This window comes from Odocoileus virginianus, chromosome 22 (assembly GCF_023699985.2).
Source record: "Odocoileus virginianus isolate 20LAN1187 ecotype Illinois chromosome 22, Ovbor_1.2, whole genome shotgun sequence".
Classification (NCBI taxonomy): Eukaryota; Metazoa; Chordata; class Mammalia; order Artiodactyla; family Cervidae; genus Odocoileus; species Odocoileus virginianus.
The window spans coordinates 36,574,306-36,601,618 of NC_069695.1; the positions used below are offsets into that span (position 1 = coordinate 36,574,306).

The following is a 27,313-nucleotide window of genomic DNA, read 5'->3' on the forward strand; positions in this document are numbered from 1 at the left end:
CAGTCAGGATGGCTGCTATCCAAAAGTCTATAAGTAATAAATGCTGGAGAGGGTGTGGAGAAAAGGGAACCCTCTTACACTGCTGGTGGGAATGCAAATTAGTACAGCCACTATGGAAAACAGTGTGGAGATTTCTTAAAAAGCTGGAAATAGAACTGCCATATGACCCAGCAATACCACTTCTGGGCATACACACCGAGGAAACCAGATCTGAAAGAGACACGTGCACCCCAATGTTCATCGCAGCACTGTTTATAATAGCCAGGTCATGGAAGCAACCTAGATGCCCATCAGCAGACGAATGGATGAGGAAGCTGTGGTACATATACACTATGGAATATTACTCAGCCATTAAAAAGAATTCATTTGAATCAGTTCTAATGAGATGGATGAAACTGGAGCCCATTATACAGAGTGAAGTAGGCCAGAAAGATAAAGACCATTACAGTATACTAACACATATATATGGAATTTAGAAAGATGGTAATGATAACCCTATATGCAAAACAGAAAAACAGACTCAGATGTATAGAACAGACTTGTGGACTCTGTGGGAGAAGGCGAGGGTGGGATGTTTCAAGAGAACAGCATCGAAACATGTATATCTAGGGTGAAACAGATCACCAGCCCAGGTTGGATGCATGAGACAAGTGCTCAGGCCTGGTACACTGGGAAGACCCAGAGGGATCGGGTGGAGAGGGAGGTGGGAGGGGGGACCAGGATGGGGAATACATGTAAATCCATGGCTAATTCATTTCAATGTATGACAAAAACCACTGCAATGTTATAAAATAATTAGCCTCCAACTAATAAAAATAAATGGAAAAAAAAAAAAGTGCTCGGGCAAGACAAATGAGCTTCCATGCTGAGTAGATAGTGGAACTGGCATGGCTCTAAGTTCCTTTGAATGCCAAATTGTATGATAGAACAAACATGGTGACAGGTAGGAGTCAGTAAGTCCAGGTGGGTGCTGGGCTTTCTGGTGTGGGTTGGACTCAGAAGAAAACTGACCTTCAAAGGGCGAGCCCTCCCAGAGCCCCTCCAATAACAGAGCAGGGAGGCTGCAGTCAGTGTGGCCCACTGTGAGGGGGGAAGGCAGTGAACCTAATGGGTCTGAACCTGGTGGCCAAGGAAGGCAGGTGGACTGGGGCCTGGGCCAGTGAAAGAATCTGTAGATATGATGCTAGTCGAGGGAGGGAAACAGGAGAAGAAAACGGATACCTGCCATTAGGTGGATGGTATACAGATGGTGGACTACTTAGAGAATTAGGGAGGCTATGGGGGGCAATTTGGGGAGGGGGAGAAGAAGTTTATACATGTTAATCTGGGATTATTTCAAGCCACCCTGAAGTTGCAAGGTGGCCAGGTGAGAATTATTGGCCTGGGACTCAGGTGAGAAACATCAAGGCCCAGAGAGATTGGGGGTGATCTCTTGGAGTTGAAAACCAAAACCTTCTCTAAAAATTGAAGTCTATTAAAAAAAATTAACATTTAATTACTTTTATTTTTGAGGGGAGCAGCACCATGTGGCGTCTGGAATCTTAGTTCCCCAGTTAGAGATCAAACCCGTGCCCTGTGCAGTGGACACACGGGGTTTTAACTGCTGGACCACTGGAAAGTCCCAAGTCTGTTTTCTAAAAAGTGGATAATTAAGCCATTTCAAAGGTAATAAATTGATTACAAGATGCTCTTAGGAACCCAGGCTTCTTTTGTCTTTCTGCTCTGCCATCCTGATGATGTAGCTTTCATCTTTCATCATAGTTACAATATGGCTCTCCCACCAGCATCACATCAAGCCAGGAAGTTGTATGTTGAATAGGGTACAGTTTTCCATGATGTAAACAAGAGGTTCCAAATTATGGCAGTTTATGTATAAAGGTAAAAATTTCTTTCCTGTGTAAGAGTTCAACTATAGGTAGTCTTTCTTGGGACTAGTAGAGCAGCCATTCATCTTCAAAATGAGAATTCCATCTCTGTATCTAAAGTTGTTGCTTCTGCTTTTCCCTTTTCATCCTTATCCTAGCTTCCAGAAAGATGGAAATGGACAGAAGGAGTGCATGTCCATTCTGTGGGCACATAGCTGTCACTTTCATGGCATTGGCCAAAGCTTAGGTTCATGATCATGAATTGTGGGCTTCAGTCAATTCAGTTCAGTTCAGTCGTGTCTGACTCTGTGACCATACGGACTGCAGCATGCCAGGCTTTCTTGTCCGTCACTAATTCTCAGAGCTTACTCAAACTCATGTCCATCTAGTCAGTGATGCCATCCAACCATCTCATCCTCTGTCATCCCCTTCTCTTCCTGCCTTCAATCTTTCCCAGCATAAGGGTCTTTTCCAGTGAGTCAGTTCTTCACATCAGGTGGCTAAAGTATTGGAGTTTCAGCTTCAGCATCAGTCCTTCCAATGAATATTCAGGACCTATTTCCTTTAGGATGGACTGGTTTGGTCTCCTTTCAGTCCAAGAGACTCTCAAGAGTCTTCTCCAACCCCACAGTTCAAAAGCATCTTCGGCGCTCAGCTTTCTTCATGGTCCAACTCTCACATCCATACATGACTACTGGAAAAACCATAGCTTTGACTAGATGAACCTTTGTTGGCAAAGTAATGTCTCTGCTTTTTAATATGTTGCCTAGGTTGGTCATAGCTTTTCTTCCAAGGAGCAAGTGTCTTTTAATTTCATGGCTGCATTCACCATCTGCAGTGATTTTAGAGCCCCCCAAAATAAAGTCTGTCACTGTTTCCATTGTTTCCCCATTTATTTGCCATGAAGTGATGGGACCAGATGCCATGATCTTCTTTTTTTGAATGTTGAGTTTTAAGCCAGCTTTTTCACTCTCCTCTTTCACTTTCATCAAGAGGCTTTTTAGTTCCTCTTCACTTTGTGCCGTAAGGGGTATCATCTGCATATTTGAGGTTATTGATATTCCTCCTGGCAATCTTGATTCCAGCTTGAGCTTCATCCAGCCTGGCATTTCACATGATGTACTCTGCAAATAAGTTAAATAAGCAGGGTGACAGTATACAGCCTTGATGTACTCCTTTTCCTATTTGGAACCCGTCTGTTGTTCCATGTCCAGTTCCAACTATTGCTTTTTGACCTGCATACAGATGTCTCAGGAGGCAGGTCAGGTGGTCTGGTATTCCCATCTCTTGAAGAATTTTCCACAGTTTGTTGTGATCCACATAGTCAAAGGGTTTGGCATGGTCAATAAGACAGAAGTAGATGTTTTTCTGGAATTCTCTTGCTTTTTTAGTGATCCAACAGATGTTGGCAATTTGATCTCTGATTCCTGTACCTTTTCTAAATCCAGCTTGAACATCTGGAAGTTCACGGTTCACGTACTGTTGAAGCCTGCCTTGGAGAATTTTGAGCATTTCTTGGAGAAGGAAATGGCAACCCACTCCAGTATTCTTGCCTGGAAAACCCCATGGACGGAGACGCCTGGTGGGCTACAGGCCATGGAGTCGCAAAGAGTCGGACACAACTGAGCAACTTCACTTTCTTCTTTCTTTGCTAGTGTGTGAGATGAGTACAATTGTGCGGTAGTTTGAGCATTGTTTGACGTTGCCTTTCTTTGGGATTGGGATGAAAACTGGCTTTTTCCAGTCCCATGGCCACTGCTGAGTTTTCCAAATTTACTGGCAAATTAGATGTTACCAAAGCATAATATTTTCCTATGTTGCCGACAAGGAAGCTGAGACTCATAGAGGCTAAGTAGCTTGTCCAGGATCACACAGCTGGCTTCAGAGTTTACTCTTTTCACCTCTGCTATCTCCTAGGGGAGACCAGAATGTATCTGGAGATGAATGCAGTGACAACCAGCCCTCTTGGGCTTTGAGCTTCCGAACAAATTAATCTTCCCTAGAACTACTCTTTATAACTCACTGATGACTGCATTAAATCCTTCTTCATTCCCCAGACCGAGCCCTGGCTGAGTCTCAGAGGTTCAGAAGCCTCCTAAGAGGAAGCTTATCCTGGGGCAACTGCTGGGGGACCCTTGTCTCTGCTTCTGCTGCATTGTCACACGTGTGTTTTCTACTCTTGACTGAAATCATAACTTAGTTCAGTGGAGGAATATCTGGAAGCATTGACTCTGTTGTTGACCACAAGAAAAAGTCTTCAAGTCTTTGGCTCCATGCCACTCAATAAAATAATGTAAGCACTTGTTCTTACATTGAAAAGACTTTATAAGTTTTCTTACAGAAATATTTTCTTGAGAGACAGGTATAGGACTGAAACATACAGGTTTCTGCGGGACTTATTTGGTTAAACCAGATCTTCTTCCCAAGGCCATAGACATTATTGCAGAAGCTCATGTATTCTGAGAAAGCAGGAAGTTTGGGGAAGTTCCTTTAGCGATAGTGCCATCACGACCCTGGCACGTGTGCCTTGGGCTGAGGTCTCTGACTGAATGTCTGTTTTAGTTCTCTCATCACTTGGGTGGCATTGGCCTTGGGTGTGGGCAGCTGATTGGTGTGGCTGCTCCCTGAGGCCTGTGATGTTTCTCTGGCAGTAGCTGTGCTGATAGGAATGGAATCTGAATCTCCCTGGGGAGCTTTAGGTCAAGTTAAACTGCCTCTGCCTCTTGGTCACCAGATCCTGGTAATTGATGCACTCCCATTTCACTCTGCTGCCAACAGGCAAACTTGGAAGGAGAGGCAGCTACAATACTGATCCAATTAGCCTGTATCAGTGAGGAAAAGACCATTAAAGTGCTTATGATGAACAGATGTTGACAGACTCTCATTGAGTTTAAGTTTTGGAACATGGAAGCTCCATGAAGGCAGATACCAGAATTTGTATTAATTAGGGTTTTCCAGAAAAACAGAACCAGTAGCCTATCTAGCCTCACCTAGCTAGTCTATCTAGAGAGATTTATTTCAAGCAATTGGCTCACACCATTTTGGGGACTGGCAAGTTGAAATTTGTAGAGTGGGCCAGCAGGCTGGAAATTCAGGTAAGAATTGAGGTTGCAATCTTGAGTCCAGAATATGCATGGCAGGCTCATGGGCAGGATTTATATGTTGCTGTCTTGAGACAGACGGTCCTTTGTGGATCTGATACACAGTCCAGCACACACTAGCCACCAGTGAACATGTGTGGAGTGAGGGAATGGATGAGGGCACGCCCAGCTGGGAGGCAGCATCAGGGAGGTGGGAGGTGTACAGACTCTGGGGTCAGGCTGCCTGGGTTGGGTTCGAGCTCTGTCACTTTCTATGTGACATCAGCTATGTTGCATAACTCTTCTGGGCCACAGTTTCCTGACTTTCAAAATGGCAATCATATTACCTACTTCATAGGAGTTTTCTGAAGACTAAATCTGTATAAAGTAGTTGGAACTTCATCTGGCACTTGATAAGCATTCCATAAATGTTAACAACTATTATGATGATTATTTGCTGAACCCAGACTGACATAGTATCCCACTGGGGAGAGGGAAAAGCATACTCATGATTATTTAATTTTCCTCTGAAAATTTTAGCTGCGAAATAGAAGACAAGGGGATATTTACTAGAACAATGGGGATAAACTGATTATTTTTAAATGGATGAAATGATTATTTCTCTAAAAGAAGCTAAATGAATCAGCCAAAAGATTTTGAGAGTCAATAATAGCAGCAAGATGGCATATGTAAAAGAAATGCATGATAATCAGCATTATCCAATTACAAAATACAGTGGTGGAAGGAGGGAAGCTACCAAATTTAAGAGACCTTTTGATGGATGTTGTCTATGCATTGATATTTGATGTAGATAAAGAAAACATGCATATCTTATAATTCTTGAATTCTTAGGATTAATCTTATTTGGTCCTGTTTTCTTATATTCATGTATTTTATACTTTGGTTTGCCAGTTTTTTAAAAAAGATATTTCCATCTTAATTTTTTGTGTCCTTTTCTGTTAGATTTTAATATTGAGGTTAAACCAGTTCCTTAGAAAACCTGGGACACTTTTTATCCTCAGTAAACGCTGGGGAAGGTTCCGAGTGAGGCACGTGTGCAGCAGATGGCAGGATGATGCGAATGACGTGGAGTCAGGCTCTCTGCTGTCAGCCCAGGTCTGTTGCCATCAGTCACATGACTTTACGCAGGTTATGTTATTACTACAAGTTTTGCTTCTCTGCCTGCAAAATGGGCACAGCGGTGGTACTCACTCCAAGGGTGGGAGCAAGTCGGGGTGGGGGGAGATGAAGGACAGTGTCTGTGGACCTGGGTGCACTCACCACCCCGTGGCCTCTGCCTTGGCAGCCCCTCTCCTTTGCCGTGGGATCTCCTGGGATCTGGCCCCTCATCCTCTGTTGAGGGGCTCCCACAGCCTTCAGCCTCAAATTCCACTCAGATTTCTTCCATCATTGGATTCTGTGCAAAGGGGCAGACAGGGAAGGGGGTGGCAGTATCGAGACAGAGGATTTATAAGTGATAAAGACAACTTAAAAATATATAGGCCTTTTTTTGTTCTGTGCTCTCTTAAATTCCCTTCGGGTTTAACTTTATCAGTCTAATTGCCTGTTTTCTCAATATACAAGCACAGAAAAGATGGCACCTCCCGAATGGTGGGCTAGTGGCTTCCTCAGAAAGACTGTCTTAGTTCTTATACAGGTGCCCACATCCCTTGTGACCGTGGGACTGGAGAATTCTGTGGGAAAGCTGAAACACCTCCTCCAAATGAACCTTTGCAGTTGTCTGAATATAAAAGCAGGGGCTCTCAATGGGCCCTTCTGAACTTCTCCAGAACTCCTGAGGAATTCTGAACTATTTTCTCCTGCCGTCCTGTGCTTCCTCCTCTCTGGGCATCTCAAGCATGTATTTTGTCTATCGTTCATTTATTTTTGACTTATAACTGCTGGTAACATGAGTTACAAAAAATCTTGCAGGTTAGAGAACTTTGGGTTTGCTGTTTCCAATGGTTAGGGTCTGGCCTCTTTCAGGGGCTCACTGGTTGCTGCTCCCAGCTCTGCCCCATCTCAGCTCTGGGGAGACTGCACTTAATGGGATCTTTCTCCCTAGTATGACCATAGGAGTGGAAGGAGTGTAATCACGAGGAATGTCTAGAGAAATTTAAATAAAATGAGATGGGAAAGGAATATGTTCCAGATGAAGGGTCAAGATAAACTCCCAGAAGAACAATTAAATGAAACGGAAATAAGCAATGTACAAGAGAAAAGAGTTCAGGGTAATGGTTGTAAAGGTGATCCAAGAACTCAGGGAATGGACGCACAGGGCGAGCTGTTATGAGACGTTTTTAACAAAGAGTTAGAAAATATAAAGAACAACCAAGTAGAGTTGAAGAATACAATAATTTTAGTAAAAAAAAAAAAAGCTAGAAGGAACAAATAGCAGAATAAGTGAAACAGAAGAATGAATCGGTGAGCTGGAAGACAGAATGGTGGAAATCACTGCCAGAGAACAGAATAATGGATAAAAAGAAATGAGGACAGTCTCAGAGACCTCTGGGAAAATATCAGACGCACCAACATTTGCATTGTAGGGATCTCAGAAGGAGAAGAGAAAGGGCCTGAGAAAATATTTGATTAGATAATAGCTGACATCAGAAGGGAAACAGTCACCCAAGTCCAGAAAGCACAGAGTCCCAGGCAGGATAAACCCAAGGAGGAAGATCCTGAGACACAGAGTAATCAAGTGGACAAAAGTTAAAGACAAGGAAAACTGTTAAAAGCAATAAGTAACATCCACAGCAATCTCCATAATGCTGTCAGCTGACTTTTCAGCAGAAACTCTGTAAGCCAGAAGGGAGTGGCATGATGAGAGGGAAAAACCTACAAACAAGAATACTCTACCTAGCAAAGCTCTCTTCAGATTTGATGGAGAAATGAAAAGCTTTACTGATAAGCAAAAGCTCAAAGAACTCAACACCACCAAACCAGCTTTAAAATAAATGCAAATTGAGAGAGTAACATTGAAACATATACATTACCATATATAAAATAGATAGCCAGTGGGAATTTGCTGTATGATTCATGGATCTCAAATCTGATGCTCTGTGATAACCTGGAGCAGTGGAATGGGGTAGGAGGTGGGAGGAGGTTCAAGAGGGTGAGGACGTAAGTATGCATGCGTGCGTGCTAAGTCACTTCAGTCGTGTCTGACTCTTCATGACCCTATGGACTATAGCCCGCCAGGTTCCTCTGTCCTCTTTCCAACCCAGGGATCGAACTCACATCTCCTGTGGCTCCTGTTTTTTGCAGGCAGGTTCTTTACCACTGAGCCACCTGGGAAGCCTGGACATATGTATACCTATGGCTGATTCATGTTGATGTATGACAGAAACCAACACAATACTGTGAAATAATTTCCCTCCAATTAACAATAAATCATAAAAGCAAATGCTGAAGGAAGTTCTCTAGGTGGAAAAGAAAAGGCTATAACTAGAAACAAGAAAATTACAAAATGGGAAAGCTTACCTGTAAAGGACTGTTAAGAGAGAAAAGGATTTTTTGTGCATGAAGAAGATAGTTTTGAAGAAGTCTGTGTTTATAGGAATCTCAAACTTGTCTTTGAAGATGGGTCAAGTGTGTATTTGTAAACTCAAGACTGGTACCGTGCACATAGCAGAAGCAAAAAGGAGGGACTCGTGGGCGTTTGAAGGGACTGTGAATGCAGACTCTGTGCCTACAAGGAGATGCCGGATAGAGGCTGCTCCATATTTTTGTAGGACCATGTGAGTGATTTTCTTTTCTCCTTTAAAAGAACTTAAAAAAGGTTTTTTTTTGAAACCATGCTTTCCCCTCTTCCCTGGTCTCAAGAATAAAACATATGATCTGGTACTACAGTTCCTGTGACTTCATATTTATAATATCATGTGCCCTGGTGAGATTTATGTCCCCTTGTCTTCCAGCGCAACCACAAAACCAGGAAACGGGAAAGCCCTGTGAGACTCTGTCATACACGGAGCCCTGAGGGGGAGGGCTGAGTGTGGCCTGCAGAGTGATAGGGAGGGAACTCAGCTACTGAGACACCGAGCTGATTATCCGCTCCTGTGATGGTTCCTGGCTCTGTTTAACCTGGCTTCCCTCTTTTTTCCCAAAGCTCAAAGCCTTTTCTACACCAGGAAGACGGAACTCACGTGCCGCCCATATATCTTCTCTTATGTGCTCTGGGCTTTGGTTTTCCTCTATAAGAGTGGGCTGAGCGTTTGTGGGAGGAGAATGGGGGGTGGGGGCATCCTATATCTTCCTCTATAAGAAATGAAGTGAAAAGGAAGCAAAGGTGAGCCAAGGTGCGGTGTAAATTGGCATCCTCATGACAAGTAGCCTACACGCTCTCTTTACTGGACCCCATCTTCCTGTTGGAGCAATAGAGAAAAGCTGTGTCTTGAATTGTCACACAGCAAAACACTTCTTTCTGATTGCCCCACTAAGTGTGTCCTTCTGTATATCTGAAAACATGTAAAAGTAGCCATGGGAATGATCAAGCAGATTTGTCCTGTTACATTCCAGGGATTTCACTTGATGGGTACAGATTTTAAAAACTTCCCAACATGGTCAGGCATGAGTACATGTGACTCTGTGGAGCAGACCGGATTTGGCAGTGAAATGCCTGTGCCGGTCTAATAGAGTCAAACTTCATTGTTTTATTTTCTGTAGTCCTGTGACATCACAGTATTTCAGGATAGAGAGTTATTCAGTGTGGGTTTCTGCTTATCTGGGGCCTCCCCAGGTGGGCGTGTCCACACCATCAGGTTGATTGACAGCAGGTAGGGTCACCTTGCCAACCCCTCTGACACCAATGAATGTTTTGTCTCCTGTCTCCATTAGGCGGGGCAAGAAGCATAGCATCATCCTAAGGACACAGCTGTCTGTGAGGGTCCATGCCTGCATCGGTGAGTGACATCTGCAGAAGGGGGTGCTTGCCATCTGCCCTTGGTGATTACACTTGTGATGATTGATGCCACTTCTGGGAATAAAATGCAGTATTCACTCTTATGCTATCTATGCTTGGGTTAGTCCCTAGCACAGATGGTTAGAGTTTTTAGGGAAGCAGTTTCTGGCAGTTGTTTTTGAAAGCTACTTCTTTCTTTCTGGCTTTCTTTGCTGTTTGGCTGGTGAGCAGAGCTGGAGGTAAGATGGATTGTTGATGAGATTCTTTCTGGCGATGTGGGCAGAGATGAGGTTCTTTGTGGGGCTGTGCCAGGGTGAACCTCCAGCCAACTGAAGTGACCTTCATGTGCCTCCTAGTGACTCTCTGCAGCCCCCTGGCCTGTGGTCTCAGGCTATTGAAAGGGAAATCAGGTCAGTACAGGACGGACCACACGTGGATGCACAGCAGTTGATGTTGAGCAGATTATTTGTGGTTCAAATGGCCTGCCTGTGGTCACATAAGAAACCTCACCGGCGCCCATTCCTGCAGCCATTGATTTTCCCAGACCCACTGGTTTCTCCACTGTATGCGTGGGCTGGATGGCAATGAGAGCGGTAATTTATGTTAAGTAGACAGACTCCATGGGAAGGTTTCCTCCTGGCCTTGGGCCAAGTTGAGGCAAGTATGCAACATAAAAAGAAAAAGAAAGGACCTAAATTTTGCCTTATGCATAGAAGTTTTCCACATCTGAGTCATTTTACATTTATTTAATATGTGTCATGTCTTAATTCAGGCCTCTAATTAGGAGTGCATCGGTCATCCTGCTGAGGCTGGAGTGTGGTGTGCATGGGTGCAGTGGAAGGAACTGTTTCCAGTCCCTCCTCCTCCTCCCTGCTTTCCAGTTGGAGACCCAGGGATGGGGTGAGGGAGCAGCTGACGTGGAGGGGAATCTGTGTAATTCTGTTTCATTTGGGGTTAAGTGGGTGAGGCTATGAGTGTCTTGAGGAACAACCTTTGTCTGACCCTGTGGTTGATGAGTAATTGTGCAGCTGACACAAAAACCTCAGGAGCTGGAGGGTCCATGTGTTGGGAGGGTGCATGATCTTGTTGGAAATGAAGTGAGAGAAATCTGTGGGATCTTCAGCACTGACCCTGCTTTTCAACTGCCTGTAGCACTGAGTGACCTTAAAATATGCACAGGCACTTGGTTGTATTTAATCATTTACTTCCTTGATTACCTGCTTTATAGTTTTGCCAACTATTTTATGTGTGTAAATCATGCCTACCTGTAGAAAAGTCTTGTGATCTATGACTTTGGATAAACTCCCTTCTGACCCTTGTCCTGAATCTAGAACAAAGCCAGGTGCATACAGTGGGCTGAATACAACAAATACTGGATACTGGTTGAAATATAGAAGATATCCTGTCAAATTTGGGACATGAGTGTGAATTGGTATTTCCTAGGAAGAGTAAGGCACCGGAAAGCAGATTTACATTAAAACAGGCTAGATCAAAGTCCTAATGGGCTAACTTGTTTTAAGAAAATTCACTTATTTGCAGTATACACTTAAAATAAATACAGGATTTTTCTGGCTAGCTGGCTTCCACGTTACTGACTCACTGCATTAACTGATATATTGTTCCACAGTCCCTGGTGATACATGTAAGCACACATCTCATCCCCATGGCAGCTGAACCCCAGCAACCAGTCCAGCCCAGCCTGCTGTCTCCCCAGACACCCAGGTCTTCCTGCTCAAAGGGTAGAACTCAGTGTTGACAGGATCAGTGTGTTTGTTCCCAAACCTGTTTATGCCACTTGTACTTGCTATTAGAAATATGTAATTAAATGGGATGTGAACACTTTATAAACTGATTAAGTATGAGCATACAAAGTCACTGCTTTGAGTATGTTGAAAAAGATTCAAAATTCCTTACTATAAAAGCATTTCTAGTCAATGTGAGTGGGTTGTGATAACCATAAAAGGTGTAGTGTTATAAAAATCCAGAAGGATTCTGGTCTTTGTAAGTATCTTCAGTACTTGCTCTACTTCAAAGACACCAAGATTGGGCATCAGAGACTGTATTATGTGAGTGGCTCATGAAAGAAAGTCCATGGGGAGTCCCACTAGACCTTTATTCAAAGAAAGATCATGGCCCTAAATGATGGGCAGGTGCATCTCCTGAGCAATGTGCCTGGCAACCAACTGTGTCTCATCCCAGAGAAGCTGACAGTCGGTCACCATGGCTGCAAGTCTTAAGGTGCACATGTGTCATTTTTAAAAGACTTTCTGCTTTAATCGCTTTTCACCATTAATTACCTCAGGCCTGAGTATATTAAATGAGAAGATCTGACTGTGTGAATTAACATCAGTACCCAAGACGGCAAAGTTTCTTCTTTGTTTTAAAAAACCCTTTTTGTCCTTCTGTTTCCTATTATTGACAAGGTGTGAAATAGATTTAATAGTGCAATAATAAGTTTATGTTTATACAAAGGAATGAATGCATCCTATGTGTGGTGTACCAACTGCCATTGTGACATAGTTTTTCCCTTTCCAAATGGAAATATTAGGTGAGATTTCTTTGGGATTAAAAAAAAACAACAACAGCCAAACCTGGAACAATCTTCAGTTGAAATGACAAAGGGAAACTTGACAGAAGGAAAAAACCTTTTCCACATCAGTTAGTTGAATCCCTGTTCCTTTTCAAGATCACTTCCCCTCTTCCCCATCTAAGAAATGGTTGAATGATTACAGGCATGGGACAGTGACTGCTGTCAGCCTAACACCATATGCAGCTCCCCCCAAAACTTTCCCTCCCACCGCACGATTGGACTGGAAGGATCCAGGATCCCCGTAGGCTAATGGGCTTAAAATGCTGTCAAGTGAATTTCTCCAAAGTCGTGTTTTCTTCACCCTAATTCTCTCCTCCTTCACCTCTGTTTTTGCTAAGTATAGAAATGTTTAGAATCCAGGACTGCTTGTTGATGAATTGGAGGGAACACGCCTTTGGAATTCTCCAGTTAACATTGGAACTCTGTACCCGTTGGCATGAGAGTGGAGTGGAGCCTTCATGATTAGCGACCGAGCAAACCTCATGAGAAATGAAAGCCATGGGGGGCTGCTGTGATGGGCCCAGCCAGAAGCTGAGTCAGGGGTCTTTGCTGATAGCACAGCAGGAAGCTGGAGTGAGTTTTTGGTACATAGAGAGGCCCCATGCTCTTTGCACCTCTGGACTCCTCTCCAATGTATTACTTTGCACATTTTTAGTATGACCGCTCGATGTAACATGAAGTAGCAAACACTGTATGCCTTTGCCCTCCCCTTCTTCTAGTTTCAATCCCTCAAAAAGATAGTGGTCAGATTGTGGAGATGAAATTAACAGATACAAAGTTAAAAAAAAAGAAATCTATGACAGGCATGTGAGGTCTGCATTTAATGAAGTTAGCTAGAGAAAAAAAAAACATTTCTGGTCCCAGCAAGTGATCCTGTTGCCAGAAGCCAGAAAAATGTTCAGAGGGCCAACTGGCCCTGATGACTAAATCTCATCATGAAGAGAAAAGGAGTGGAAGAATTGTGGGGCAAGGAATGGAATTGAGAGTTAAAAAAAAGTAAGGTTTGAAGTCATTAGGATCCTAAAGTTAATATCTGCAAGTCTTCTACGGGCTGTCTTTGAAGGCACTGTGTTTGACTTCAAACCTCTGTGCTTAAGTTTTCTGAAGCAAACCCTGTCTTCTGATCTAGCAAGTAAACCCTGTCGATTGAGTCTCTGGGAGCTATAGGGCTGACACTTTCAAGTATCCAGCATAGAGTTAAACAAAAGGATAAAAAATTGGCTGAATATTCCAAAGTGCCATTTATGCTAGTAGTCAGGAGGAACAACCCATATGAAGGGTCTTTAGACCTTTTAGAGTGTGTTTCACCAAACCTCTGAGATGACAAAGGCTGCCTGTAAGAGAGAGGTGAGGTTGGCAGAAGCTGGCAAGGTGGCAGAAGTGATCAAGCTCTCCACGAGCTTAGTTTCATCTCTCATTAAAGGTCAAATCACAAGGATAAAGCCAATTTATTTATTTGTTTATTTTGGCTGTACTCGGTATTCATTGTCGCATGGGCTTTTTCTCTAGTCGTGAGCAGTGACTTCTCTTGTTGCAGAGCACGGGCTCTGGAGCACAGACTCAGTAGTTTCGGAGCAAAGGCTTAGTTACTCCCTGGCCTGTGGGATCTTCCCGGACCAGGGATCAAACCTGTGTCTCCTGCATTGGCAGATGAATTATTTACCATTGAGGCACCAGGGAAACCCACAAGGATAGAGAAACAACATAGGGAAAGGCTGTTTCATCCACTGATGCAGAAGAGTAATTTTTCAGCAACTGAAACACCAGCAGAAGAAAGCACCAGAATATTTGTAGAGTGTTTTCCTCTCCCGAGCTGTGCAGTGCAGCTGCATGCTTTGCGTTACTCTGTTACAGCAGAGAGCTAAGCGATAGTGGAGCATTTATTCAAGAAGAACCTTCTAGAGCAAAAGTGACTGCAGCGATTCAGCTCACGTGCCAACAGATGGAGAGGCAGTGGCTCCCTGGGGCACGGTATTGAGAAGGATCCCGAGGCTGGGTGCAGTCTTCTTGGGAGGGATCCTGTCTCAGTGCCGGCTTTCACTGGTGGTGATGGAGGTGGTGTGTGAGTGTGTGGTGTGGGGCTCTTGGTGAGGTGTAGACTTGGTCCAGTGTCTGAACCCCCTCTGGTTACAGGGTAGAGGGCCCTGGGCTTCCTCTGCAGAGAGTGGGGATGGAGCTGTGACCCGCAAGTGCTGCCAGCACCAACTCCTCCCTTTCTCAGGTTCTTTCTTCTTACACCTGTTAGTGTGAGCAAGAGGGCTTGGCTTCGAAGTCCTGACTCTCCCTTTGCAGAAGGAGACTTCCAGTGACTGTTATTTGTTTTAGACTTCCTCCCTTTTATAAAAAGTCTGTGACCCATTTTCGCCCAGAGTTCTGCTCTCTAGGTAAAGACAAGCTCTCTGGATTAACCAGATTAAACACTTCTTATCATCTGTTTCCTATTAATCTGTCTCAGCTCCCAGATGACAGACCTCACGAAATGTCCATGTGTCTAGAAGGACATTGGATCTGGGCTGGGGCAGATCGACTTGTTGGCTCTCTTCACTCTCTCTGGGGGCTACCTGCCTCTAAGATGCCTTATGGTCAAACAGTGATCGACCGATATGCCCCCCACCACCACCCAAAAATAAAAAGGAAGAAGGGATATGGGAAGGAGGTGAAACATACCACCAGGTTGTTAACAACACATGTGTCATAAATACTATAGACTTAGAGGAGATAGATCACGAAGGATTTGTTGCCCAAAATTGAAACAAAAACTGGAGTTTAAAGAATTGTTCTACCACCTTCAGACACACGAGTAGACATAAATGTGGGGGTGAATAAAGAAAAGGAGACACAAACCTATGAGAGAACACAAGAACCTTCCAGATGCAGCTGGATACTCAGGTCAGCTACGGAAATTAAGAGGCATCCAGAAAGGAAATACGGATGTGGGCAAATGTGAATTTAAGCCCAGTCAAGAAAAGCAGGTGTATCAGGGTCTCTTATGGCAGCTGTCTCATCTTTGTGCTCTCCACTGCCCTCCCAAGATTTTTCCGTATTTAAATGATTAACTCATTGCCTCTGTAGGACTGTGTTACCTCTCCTCTCTAAGGATCTCTGGATGTTGAATGATGGAATTTAAATATTGCCTTGGAACGATTACCTTCCGTTTGTTTGCCTTGTCCTAGTGAAATTCTTCCCTGGTGGTTCAGAGGGTAAAGAATCTGCCTGCAGTGAGGGAGTCCTGGGTTCGATCCCTGCGTTGGGAAGATCCCCTGGAGGAGGGCATGGCAACCCACTCCAGTGTTCTTGCCTGGAGAGTCCCCGTGGACAGAGGATCCTGACGGGCTGCAGTCCATGGGGCCTCAAAAGAATCGGACATGAATGGGTGACTAAGCACAGTAGAGTGAAATTCTAGCCAGTGATAAGAAAAAATTGACACTGAAGAATATAGTCGTATTGGTGGAGACACCTGTAGCAGATGTTACAAGTTCAAACCATGTGCTGGCAGTTAGACTCCAAATTTGCTGTCCATTAGAACCTTACTTCTATCCAGAAAACAACTCCTGGTAAGGGAATTGCTGTGCTTTTGATTTCTTCAAGACTGATCTTTCTATAAATGCTTTCCACTCCCAGGTCTGACCTGATGGTGGAGTGTAATGCAAGTTCTAGTGCCTGGCTCTTGGCACCAGTGTCTGTCCCCATGAAGAGACAACCTCATTTTTATCTGGATCAATAAGGCTGTACGTCAGAGAACAAACAGTTTGTCTCCAATTTCTAGAGACATTGATATCCAGAGGACTTAGGAGCTGAAAAGGATGGATGGCTTGCAAAGGTCCTGCTGCATGGGGATTCTCCAAGGATTGGGTGAACACTTGTGCACTTTTCAGGTCTTGCTGAGAGACTTGAAGACAACAGATTTCTAGGGAAGGGGATTCTTTGAGCATTTTACCAATTTCTGTTGTGTTAGAAATACCAATGGGAAGTATTTTAACTTGTAAAAAGAAAAAAGAACTTGCAAAACATTAGTAGTTCAGCAAAATATGTAGCCAGTTTAAGTTTTAATTCGAAGGGGAGAAAAAGATGTTTGAGGATTTGTTGTAAGTGCTATTGGTCTCAAGTTGACATAATAGAGTAATAGTGACAGAATAGCTTGCTCCTTGGGAAAAAAAGTTGTGACAAACCTAGATAGCATATTAAAAAGCAAAGATGAAAAAAAAACAAAACAACAACAACAACAACAACAACAGCAAAAAAGCAGAGATGTTACTTTGCTGACAAAGGTCCATTTAGTACAAGCTGTGGTTTTTTCTAGTAGTCATGTATAGATGTAAGAGTTGAATCATAAAGAAAGCTGTGCACCGAAGAATTGATGCTTTTGAACCGTGGTGTTGGAGAAGACTCTTTGAGAGTCCCTTGGACTGCAAGGAGATTCAGTCAATCCTAAAGGAAATCAGTCCTGAATATTCATTGGAAGGACTGATGCTGAAGCTCCAATACTTTGGCTACCTCATGTGAAGAGCCGACTCATTGGAAAAGACTCTGAGGATATGAAAGATTGAAGGCAGGAGGAGAAGGGGATGACAGAAGATGAGATGGTTGGATGACATCACCGGCTCGATGGACATGAGTTCGAGCAAGCTCCAGGAGTTGGTGATGGACAGGGAAGCCTGGCATGCTTCAGTCCATGGGGTTGCAAAGAGTCGGACATGACTGACCAACTGAAGTGAACTGAGCAGAGCAGAAAATGAAGAAAGCTCATATAATTAAAATCTTGTTATCATCACTGAAAAGAACAGCTTCTGTTGTTAATTACACCCAGAGGTGACATGCTTTATCTGTATCCTAATAACTGTACTGTGATGGTGTAGGCAGGAAGGGAGTCCACTTTACAAGAACATGGGGCAGTCTGTTGGAGGAGGTGTGATGCTAGGTGTGCATTCAATACTTCAGTCACTTCCTAGTCTCTAAAAAAGGCTCCACTTTGGATTTAGTGGTGAACTTAATAACAATCTTAAAATTAGATAATGTAGCTACAAGTATTTCAAAAGTTGTAAAATACTACAAAGAAGATTAGTTTGAGAACTCTACTAAACTGGAGCTTGTTTGTTGTTCAGTTGCCCAGTTGTGTCCAACTCTTTGTGACCCCATGGACTACAGCATGCCAGGCCTCTCTTTCTGTCTGTCATCATCTCCCCAAGTTTGCCCAAGTTCATGTCCATTGCATCGGTGATGCCATCCAGCCATCTCATCCTCTGATGCCCTCTTCTTCTGCCTTCAATCTTTCCCAGCATCAGGGACTTTTCCAGTGAGTTGGCTGTTTGGATCAGATGACAGAAATACTGGAGCTTCAGCTTTAGCATCAGTCCTTCCAATGAATATTCAGGGTTGGATTTCCCTTAAGATTGACTGGTTTGATCTCCTTGCGGTCCAGGGGATTCTCAGGAGTCTTCTCCAGCACCACAGTTTCCATCAGTTCTTTGGAACTTATTTACTTTGGCCATTTAAAAAAGGCCATGTGAACCATGTTCACTGGATGACACTTTTGCAGTATTTCTCTTCTCACCCATGTTGCATGGACCTTCTCTGCCCCTCCTGAGCCTTGGGAGGGGCTGAGAAGAGTGGACACTTTCTCAAGACCACATGCCTGGGATGGAGAGGGAATAAGTCTTGACGCTGTCTATTCCCTGACTGGGGGTCTTTGCTCTGGCCTGATACTTCTCTTTTTAGGCTATTTTATGTAACTTCCAGGCTTCCCTGGTGGCTCAGTGGTAAAGAATCCACCTGCCAATGTAGGGGACCCAGGTTCTATCCCCTGGGTTGGGGAGATCCCCTGAAGAAGGAAATGGCAACCCACTCCAGTACTCTTGTCTGGAGAATCCCAGGGCCAGAGGAACCTGACAGGTTACAGTCCATGGGGTCACAAAGAGTCAGACATGACTGAGTGACTAAACAACAACAACAATATAATCTTTAGCTCAATCTTCATATGTGACTGCAGACCGATGCAACCCTTCTGGTTTAAACAGTCTGAGAAGTGCTGCTGAAACATCTAATATAACATTTTTCCCAAATGAAGTTTTGCCAGGCTTCAGAAGATGGTCTTCCAGCTGAGTTCCCCCAAGTGTGGTTCACAGATTGCCTTAGGGGAAAGGAAACAGCCGAGATAAATGGATTTCACCTTTCAAGAGCTGACTGTGTTTAGCAATGCAGTTACGATCCTTTCCTCTGGGTTGAGCTGCCAACTCCTTTAGATGGAACTGGAGCTTCTGAGTCCCTTCCTGGCTCCATCTTGACCACTGGACATGTGGCCCCTCATTTTGGGCTTTGTGTTAGGAAGTCTCTGGGAGCTATTGCCTTTGGCTTTAGGAGCTATCCAGAACGAACAGCAGGGTTCTAGGCAGGAAGCTGTTCAGTCCTCCTGCTCCTGGATTGGAGATGGGTTCATACCTGAGGAGATCTGTGATGTAGGGGTTCCGTCCCAGTTAGCCGAGAGCTGTTGAAGCTAGCTGCTTGAAGGTGGACTGTTTTGTATCCAGCCTACAAAACAAAGCAGACCTCAGCTTATTTGTTGAGTAAATAAAGCCTCTTGTGATACTGTGGTTTCTATTAAGAATGTGTATTTGGTCTTCATCCTGTTTCTGACACAGAACTCCTAAAACCCTTGGAATTTCTTAAATGGTAAGAGCAACAAAGATATTTTTTTTATGTTAACATGGTGACTTTTGTACCCCACGTAGGGGTGGGGGCTGGTTGCCGATGTTGATTGTGTGTGCTTAGTCATGTCCATCTCTCTGCGACCCCACGGACTGTAACCTGCCAGGTGCCTCTGTCCATGGAGTTCTCCAGGCAAGAACACTGGAGTGGATAGTTATTCCCTTCTCCAGGGGATCTTCCCAACCCCGGAGATCAGGGTTCCAACCTGATTGAACCTGGGTCTCCTGCATTGCAGGGGCATTCTTTACCGTCTGAGCCACCGGGGAATCCCCACCATGTGATTAGAGGTTTGGAACTTTCCAGTTTACCCTCTGACCTTCAGGGAGATGGGAAGGGCTAGACAGAGTTTGGATGAATCAGCAATGGCCAATGATTTAATCAGTTATGACCCTGTAATGAAGCCTCTATTAAAAACCCCTAAAGTATAGGTTTCAGAGATCCTCTGGGTTGGTGACCACACAGGGATTCAGGGAGAGTGGCATCTGGAGAGGACACAGAAGATCCTTGCTCTTGCCCTTGACTTTGCCTGCTGCATTTCTTCCACGTGGCTGTTCCTGATTTATACCCTTCTATAATGAACTGGTGACCTAGTGAGTAAAATGTTTCTCTTAAGTCCTGTGAGCCGCTCTAACAAATTAATCAAGCCCAAGGAGGGGTTCATTGGAACCTCTGATCTATTGCTAGTTCATCAGAAGCACGGGTGAAAACTTGGGATTGACTTCTGAAGGAGCGAGGGCCTTCTTGTGGGACGACTTATGGGACAGCTACTGCACTATGTAGATAGTGTCAGCATCGAGGTGAATGGTAGGACACTCAGCTGGTGGGCTGAGGATGGCTTGTTGGTGTGGGGAAGCCTAAACAGACACACAGATGCACACACACACACACAAGAATTGGGTCCAGGAACTCAAAAGAACCACTGAAAAGGTTGTAGAACTGACAGGTATTTAATTCGTTTACTTTCAGAAATGAATTTCTTTGGTATTTTCTCAGAAAGAGTAAAAGGCAGTAAACAGAATGTGGAAGGAAGTAGAAATTAACAGCTGAGCAAGTGGGTAGAGTATCCTTTAAAGAGTGTTTCCAGGAGGACTCTCAGTTCTGGAGGTCTCAGTTCTGGAGGTTGTGAAGCTGGAAGTGTATAGCCTCTGGTCGCTCGTAGCCTGGGTGCCAGGAAGAGTGATGTGAGTGGGGTCTGGGGGCCACTCTCTGCCTCCACCCTGGGTGGTCTGGGTCCCACGTGGAGCTGTGACCTTTAAATCTGCGTCCTGAGGTTGGAGGTAAGATGGTGGTGATTTGGACTAACACCCGGACATAAGACTGCTCTTCAGAACAGAGCCTGGATTATTTCTTTTGGGGAAGGGGGTGAGATGCTCTTGGCCCCAAATGTAGCAAGTTGATGACAGACCACTGAAGAACACATGAATAAGATGGTGAAGCATCATGAAGGGTGATTGTGGATCTTTCTGGGGCTCGTGATGGAGTGTGCCCCAGTGGGGATGCTGATTCTGATTGTTCCGAGCAGATGGCCAAGGCCTGGTGGTTGACCTGTGCAGGTGACATGTGATGACTTTTGAGAGCCTTCTAGCCCCACTGTTGCCTCCTCTTTGGGAGGATCCTTCCTGTGGGCACAGTGTGTGCCCTGGATGTCGCCTAGGGATGGATGGATGGATGGATGGATGGAAGGAGTGCAGGGATTTAGGTCTGAAGATTTTGTCTGAAAGCAGAGTCAGAGTCATTATGAATCATACTGCTCTCCCTGCCACGCACCTTAGTCCAGGGGAGGAGGACCAACACTGGCTTCACCTGGGGCGTTCTGGGGGTGGATGCTGCATGTGAGTCATCCCCAGGCCCCTTCAGCTGCTGTGTTGAGCACCTGCTCCTTGCAGGGTGCTTAACACAGGTTATTCCATTTATCCTTCTGACACATTCATTATCTTTACAGAAGAAGAAAGTGAGATTCAGAGAGGTTTACTTGCTCGCTCAGGGACAGAGAGCTGAACCACAGAGCTGATTCACATCCGTATCTGTCAACTGTTAACTGGAAAAGTCCTGTTGTGTTACTTTTTACGAAGTTTTCCTTTTAGACAAGCAGAAAGGGAAATTTCCACTGCATTTCCTTCCCACCAGACCCTGAGCAAAGTACTATTTACTTTATTCCTCACAACAGCCTCTGAGGGGAGGGGATTACTGTTCCCATTTAACAGAGGAGGAGACAGAGGCACTTGTGGTCTGCTTGCTTGGCTGAGGTCTCGAGGGGAGTACGTGGCAGAGCTGAGATACTCATGTGGGTCTTGCTGACTCCAGGGCCTGAACTTGCATTGGCTGGCCTTTATCAGTGATGACCATGCTCCAGGCATCTGCTGAGCCTGTCGAGAGAACACAGAGTCTAGAACCAGACCTGCCCTGAGGAGCTGTGTGACCTTTGGCAAATAACCTCATCTCTGAGCCTCAATGTCTTCATTTATCAAGAGGGGATATTAATGATATCTCTTTAAAGCATTGTTATGAGGATTAAATAAATATTTCATTGGTGCTGGATCCAGGTTTTAGAAACAGTTTATATTGAGTATTGATTTATGGGCTCAAAGAACAGGTGTGTGCTTTAGAATCAGACAAATTGGGGTTTAAATGCAGCCCTGAATCTTTGTGTCCACAAGCAAGTTACCCAACCCTTTTAGGTCTGTCTGCTTATATATGACAGTGAGGACAAGGGGGTCCTGATGTCTCCCTGCTGGTACTGATGTAAATATTCTTGGAGATGGTGTCCGTACAGATCCAAGCATGGTGCCTGGCATGTGTTACTTGGGGGCAAAGGTGAATATTATCGTCGTTGTGACCAAGTTTGTATTTTGTTGCTTTACAGCTTGTTAGAGCACAATTGAAATGTGATTATCCAGTAGTTCTTAAAGGAAATTACCTGTAAAGTGTCTGATTTATTCATAGGTAGAAGTGACTTGTAGCAAATCCATGTCTTCTCTCCAATTCTTGAAGGACCTTATTCAGAACTGAATCTCAAGGTTGTATGAGATGATAAACTGCAACAATAAACTGTAGAACTCTTATTTAAATATGAATGCAGCTAATACCCAACTAATCTGGTCAAGAAGCAACAGTTAGAATTGGACATGGAACAACACACTAGTTCAAAATTGGGAAAGGAGAACATCAAGGCTGAATGTTGTCCCCTTGCTTATTTAACTTCTATGCAGAGTACATCATGCAAAATGCCAGGCTGGATGAAGCACAAGCTGGAATCAAGATTGCCAGGAGAAATATCAATAACCTCAGATATGCAAATGACACCACCCTTATAGCAGAAAGCAAAGAAGAACTAAAGAGCCTCTTGATGAAAGTAAAAGGGGAGAGTGACAAAGTTGGCTTAAAACTCAGCATTGAAAAAACCAAGATCTTGGCAGCCAGTCCCATCACTTCATGGCAAATAGATGGGGAAACAATGGAAACAGAGACTTTATTTTTTGGGGTTCCAAAATCACTACAGATTGTGACTGTAGCCATGAAATTAAAAGACACTTGCTCCTTGGAAGAAAAGCTATGAAAAATCTAGACAACATAATAAAAAGCAGAGACATCACTTTGATGACAAAGGTCTATCTAGTCAAAGTTATGGTTTTTCCAGCAGTCATGTATGGATGTCAGAGTTGGACCATAAAGAAAGCTGAGTGCTGAAGAATTGGTACTTATGAACTGTGGTGTTAGAGAAGACTCTTGAGAGTCCCTTGGACTGCACGGAGATCCAACCAGTCCATCTTAAAGGAAATTGGTCCTGAATATTCATTGGAAGGACTGATTCTGAAACTGAAGCTCCATTACTTTGTTCACCTGATGCGAAGAACCAACTTATTGGAAAAGACCCTGATGCTGGGAAAGATTGAAGGCAGGAGGAGAAGGGGCCGACAGAGGATGAGATGGTTGGATGGCATCAGTGACTCAATGGACATGAGTTTGAGCACATTCTGGGAGTTGATGATGGACAGGGGGAGTTTGCGTGCTGCAGTCCATGGGTTCTCTAAGAGAGACACAACTGAGTGACTGAACTGGACTGAATGTGTTTACAGTATGTTTTACTTGCTGCCCTTTGCTGATTGGCAGACAGATTTGGAACTATAGGTTGGTAAATTTCTGTTAACATTCTCTTTGGTATTGCACAGTGGATCTGGTCACCCCAAGATCTGAAGGGCCATTCTGAGTCCCTGGTTTCTGTTTAGCTAGTGACATTGGGGTCATTTTTGTGGTTCTCTTCTTTTCAGTTATACTGGTTTTGATACATTTTAGAATGCTCCAGCGGAGAAGGCAATGGCACCCCACTCCAGTACTCTTGCCTGGAAAATCCCATGGATAGAGGAGCCTGGTAGGCTGCGGTCCATGGGGTCGCTAAGAGTCGGACATGACTGAACAACTTCAGTTTTACTTTTCACTTTCACTTTTCACTTTCACACATTGGAGAAGGAAATGGCAACCCACTCCAGTGTTCTTGCCTGGAGAATTCCAGGGACGGGGGAGCCTGGTGGTCTGCCGTCTATGGGATCACACAGAGTCGGACACGACTGAAGTGACTTAGCAGCAGCAGCAGAATGCTCCGGATGTGGAAAGCATTGAACAACATGTTTACTGAACAACTCTCATCTTCACTGAAATGAAGTGGATTTTGTGTTAGTGAAAGGCAGCCTCTCTTTGTGTTCGAAGATCGTGTTCTCCAGAGAGGACTGCTGAAATGGAGGATAATGCTTCTCAGAAATCAAATAAGACAAGTGTATGAAAAGGAATAAAAACACCGAGTGCTAGTTACTTTGTATCATAATTTTAGGGTTGAAAAATTATGCTCTGAACACTGTAAAAGTAGTGAAAAAAAATTCCAAGTTGATGTTTACAAAATGTTCAAATAGATAAGCTGTTCCAGTGGTACCTAAAAATACAATCAATATGTTTATTTACAACAGCTATCAAGGAGATCCAACCAGTCCATCCTAAAGGAGATCAGTCTTGGGTATTCATTGGAAGGACTGATGCTGAAGCTGAAACTCCAGTACTTTGGCCACCTCATGTGAAGAGTTGACTCATTGGAAAAGACCCTGATGCTGGGAGGTATTGGGGGCAGGAGGAGGAGGGGACAACAGAGGATGAGATGGCTGGGTGGCATCACTGACTCAATGGGCATGAATCTGAGTAAACTCCGGGAGTTGGTGATGGACAGGGAGGCCTGGCGTGCTGCGATTCATGGGGTCTCAGAGTCGGACACGACCGAGCGACTGAACTGAACTGAACTGAATGCTATTGTTGTTCAGCTGCTCAGTCGTGTTCAAATCTGCGATCCCAGGGACTGCAGCATGCCAGGCTTCCCTCTCCTTTACTATCTCCTGGAGTTTGCTGCCCTCTTCTCCTTTTACCTTCAATCTTCCCCAGCATCAGGGTCTTTTCCAATGAGCCAGCTCTTTTCATCAGGTGGGCAAAGTATTAGAGCTTCAGCTTCAGCATCAGTCCTTCCTTTGAATATTCAGGACTGATTTCAGCAACTATACTAATGATGGTAAACTCACCACACATATAACAGTAACATTGTCAGTTGACTTAGTATCCTGGGGATTTTAAAAAATGACTTGTTTGGCTCAGGCTACCTTAGAAAGCTGCCCCATGATGTCACACTCTGGCCCTGTGGCCCCTCATCAGAGTCCCTGGACATGGGGCTTGGGTGCTGGAGTTGGTGACAGTGAAGTTGGTGGCTGAGGATGGGCGGACCAGTTCCTATCCCCTTCACCAGGCACTGGCTCTGAGGACTCCAAGGCCACCAGGAGGAAGCAGTGCAGAGTGCCACGCAGTGCTTTGCACTTCATCAGAGAGCCATAAAAACAATTACCAGCCCATTATGGACTCTGAAAAGGAGCTCGAAAAGCTGCCTGGCTAGCAACTGCCAAGGCCGGGTGAGTCACTGATGCAATTTGGTGTAGATTTTTTTTTTTTTTTCTTTCATGGAAGGTAGTGAAATCTTGAAGAAAAGTGTGTCCATTGAGATGGCCTCCCAGAATGCCTGAAACAGCTCAGGCCAGGCAATTTGAGGTCAACATGCTGGTATGTAGCCACTATAGATATTTGGATGGTGGGACTCAGGGGCAGCTTAGCCTTGGGGTCCTACTTGTAGCCCTTCCTTTCTTTGACTCTCCTCCAGTGTTTGGGATTCAGTCCTTTCCACGGTCTGATTTGAGGCCCTGTCTTTGTCAGGATTCTCTGGTGGCTCCAGGCTGTGGCTTCTGACTTGGGGGGCTTGCGGAATTTGGAGTTCTCACTCCTGGGCATGACAAGAGACTGCTGACCTGAGCCTTGTGAGGAGGACTTATGTTGTTACCTCCAAAGTAGGTTGTGTCTAGAATCCAAGATTATATATTTAAAACGTACTGGTTTTTATTTCGTAGAATCCTCCTCTGGCATCTCTTCATTTTTCTTAAACAAATGGCTTAGAAGACAAAATAAGAAAAAGAAAATCAGGTGTTGTGGACAGGGCCTGCTCAGGTCTGGGGACCCAGACTGTAGTTTGAGGGTATTGGTCCCTGTTCAGGGGTGTCCTGATTGGGGAGAACTGGAGGACCAGGGTGGAGCCATGGGAGGCAGGATTCTGATGCTGGTACCGGCATCGTCAGGCAGCCAGACCCGGGACTTGGCACTGACTTCTCCAAAAATGGAGACCTTTGTGTTTCCCTTCAGAGCTGCTGAAAGAACTGGTGAGCTGGGAGTCTGTCTTCGGTCAAAAACCTGACGCCTGGCAGCCCTGCAGGATTTCCATGAGCAGGAGCTTTGTTGTTGCTATTGTTAAGATTCAGCAGTAACTTATGAGTAGGCTTGAAAATGTACTCTCATTTATATTCCTGTGATGTGAGAGATATCCAGCTTCCCACCTGACTTAGAAAATAGCTCATCAACGTTTATGGAATGAATGCCTCCTGGGCGTCACCACCATGTCAAGTGCTGTAAAGGAAATGAATTGGTGCATAGTAAATGTAGTACAAATAGGAAGCACTTTTTATTAAAGTATAGTCGATTTACAACTTTATGTTAGTTTCTGGTGTATAGCAAAGTGATTCATATATATATGTATACATATATAAACTTTTTCAGTATATACTTTTTTAGTATCTGTATATATGCATACATATATAAACTTTTTCAGTTTCTTTTCCATTACAGTTTGTTATAAGATATTGAATATAGTTCCCTGTACTATACAGTAGGATCTTGTTGTTTATCTGTTTTGTATATAATAGTTTATATCTGCTAATCAAAAACTCTAATTTATCCCTCCCCCTCTTCATCTTTGGTAACTATAAATTTGTTTTCCATGTCTGTGAAAATAAGACATGTTTTGAAAATAAGTTCATTTATATCATTTTTGGATTCCACAACATAAGTGATATCATATGGTGTTTGTCTTTCTCTGTCTGACTTCGCTTAGTATGATGATCTCTAGGTTCATCCATATTGCTACAAAGGGCATTATTTTATTCTTTTTTATGGCTGAGGGATATATATATATATATATATATATACCACATCTTCTTTATTTATTCATTTGTTGATGCATATGTAGGTTGCTTCCATGTCTTGGCTATTGTAAATAGTGCTCCTATGAACATTGAGGTGAATGTATCATTTTGAATTAGTTTTTGTCTTTTCCAGATATATGGCCAATAGTGGGATTGCTGGGTCATATAGTAGCTCTGCTTTTGGTCTTTTAAGGAACCTCCATACTGTTCTTCATAGTTACTGGATCAATTTACGTTCCCACTAACAATGTTAGGAGGGTTCCCTTTTCTCCATACCCCCTCCAGTATTTGTTATTTGTAGACTTTTTTGTGATGGCCGTTCTGACTGGCGTATGGTCATACCTCATGGTAGCTTTGATTTGCATTTCTCTAGTGCTTAGCGATGTTGAGCATCTTTTCATGTCTGCTGGCCATCTCTATGTCTTGGAGGTTTGTCCATTTAGGTATTCTGCCCATTTTTTTCCTGTCTATATTTTGGTTGGGTTTTGTTGTTGTTGTTGAGTTCAATCAGCTGTTTGTTTATTTTGGAAATTAAGCCCTTGTTGGTCACATCATTTGCAAATATTTTCTCCCAGTCTATGTTATCTTTTCCTTTTCTCTATGGTTTCCTTTGCTGTGCAAAATCCTCT

The 27,313-nt window shown here is 44.0% G+C and overlaps 1 protein-coding gene across 6 annotated transcripts in view; it reads left to right on the forward strand.

Annotated features, from left to right (window-relative positions):
* The window catches only part of FHOD3 (formin homology 2 domain containing 3), a 515,377-nt gene that overhangs the window by 66,448 nt on the left and 421,616 nt on the right, over positions 1–27,313 (forward strand). For all 6 annotated transcript variants that reach the window (XM_070452863.1, XM_070452865.1, XM_070452864.1 and 3 more), the window contains exon 3: positions 9,779–9,843. In XM_070452863.1, the coding sequence (XP_070308964.1) occupies positions 9,779–9,843 (65 nt within the window). The remainder of the gene's footprint in view (positions 1–9,778; positions 9,844–27,313) is intronic.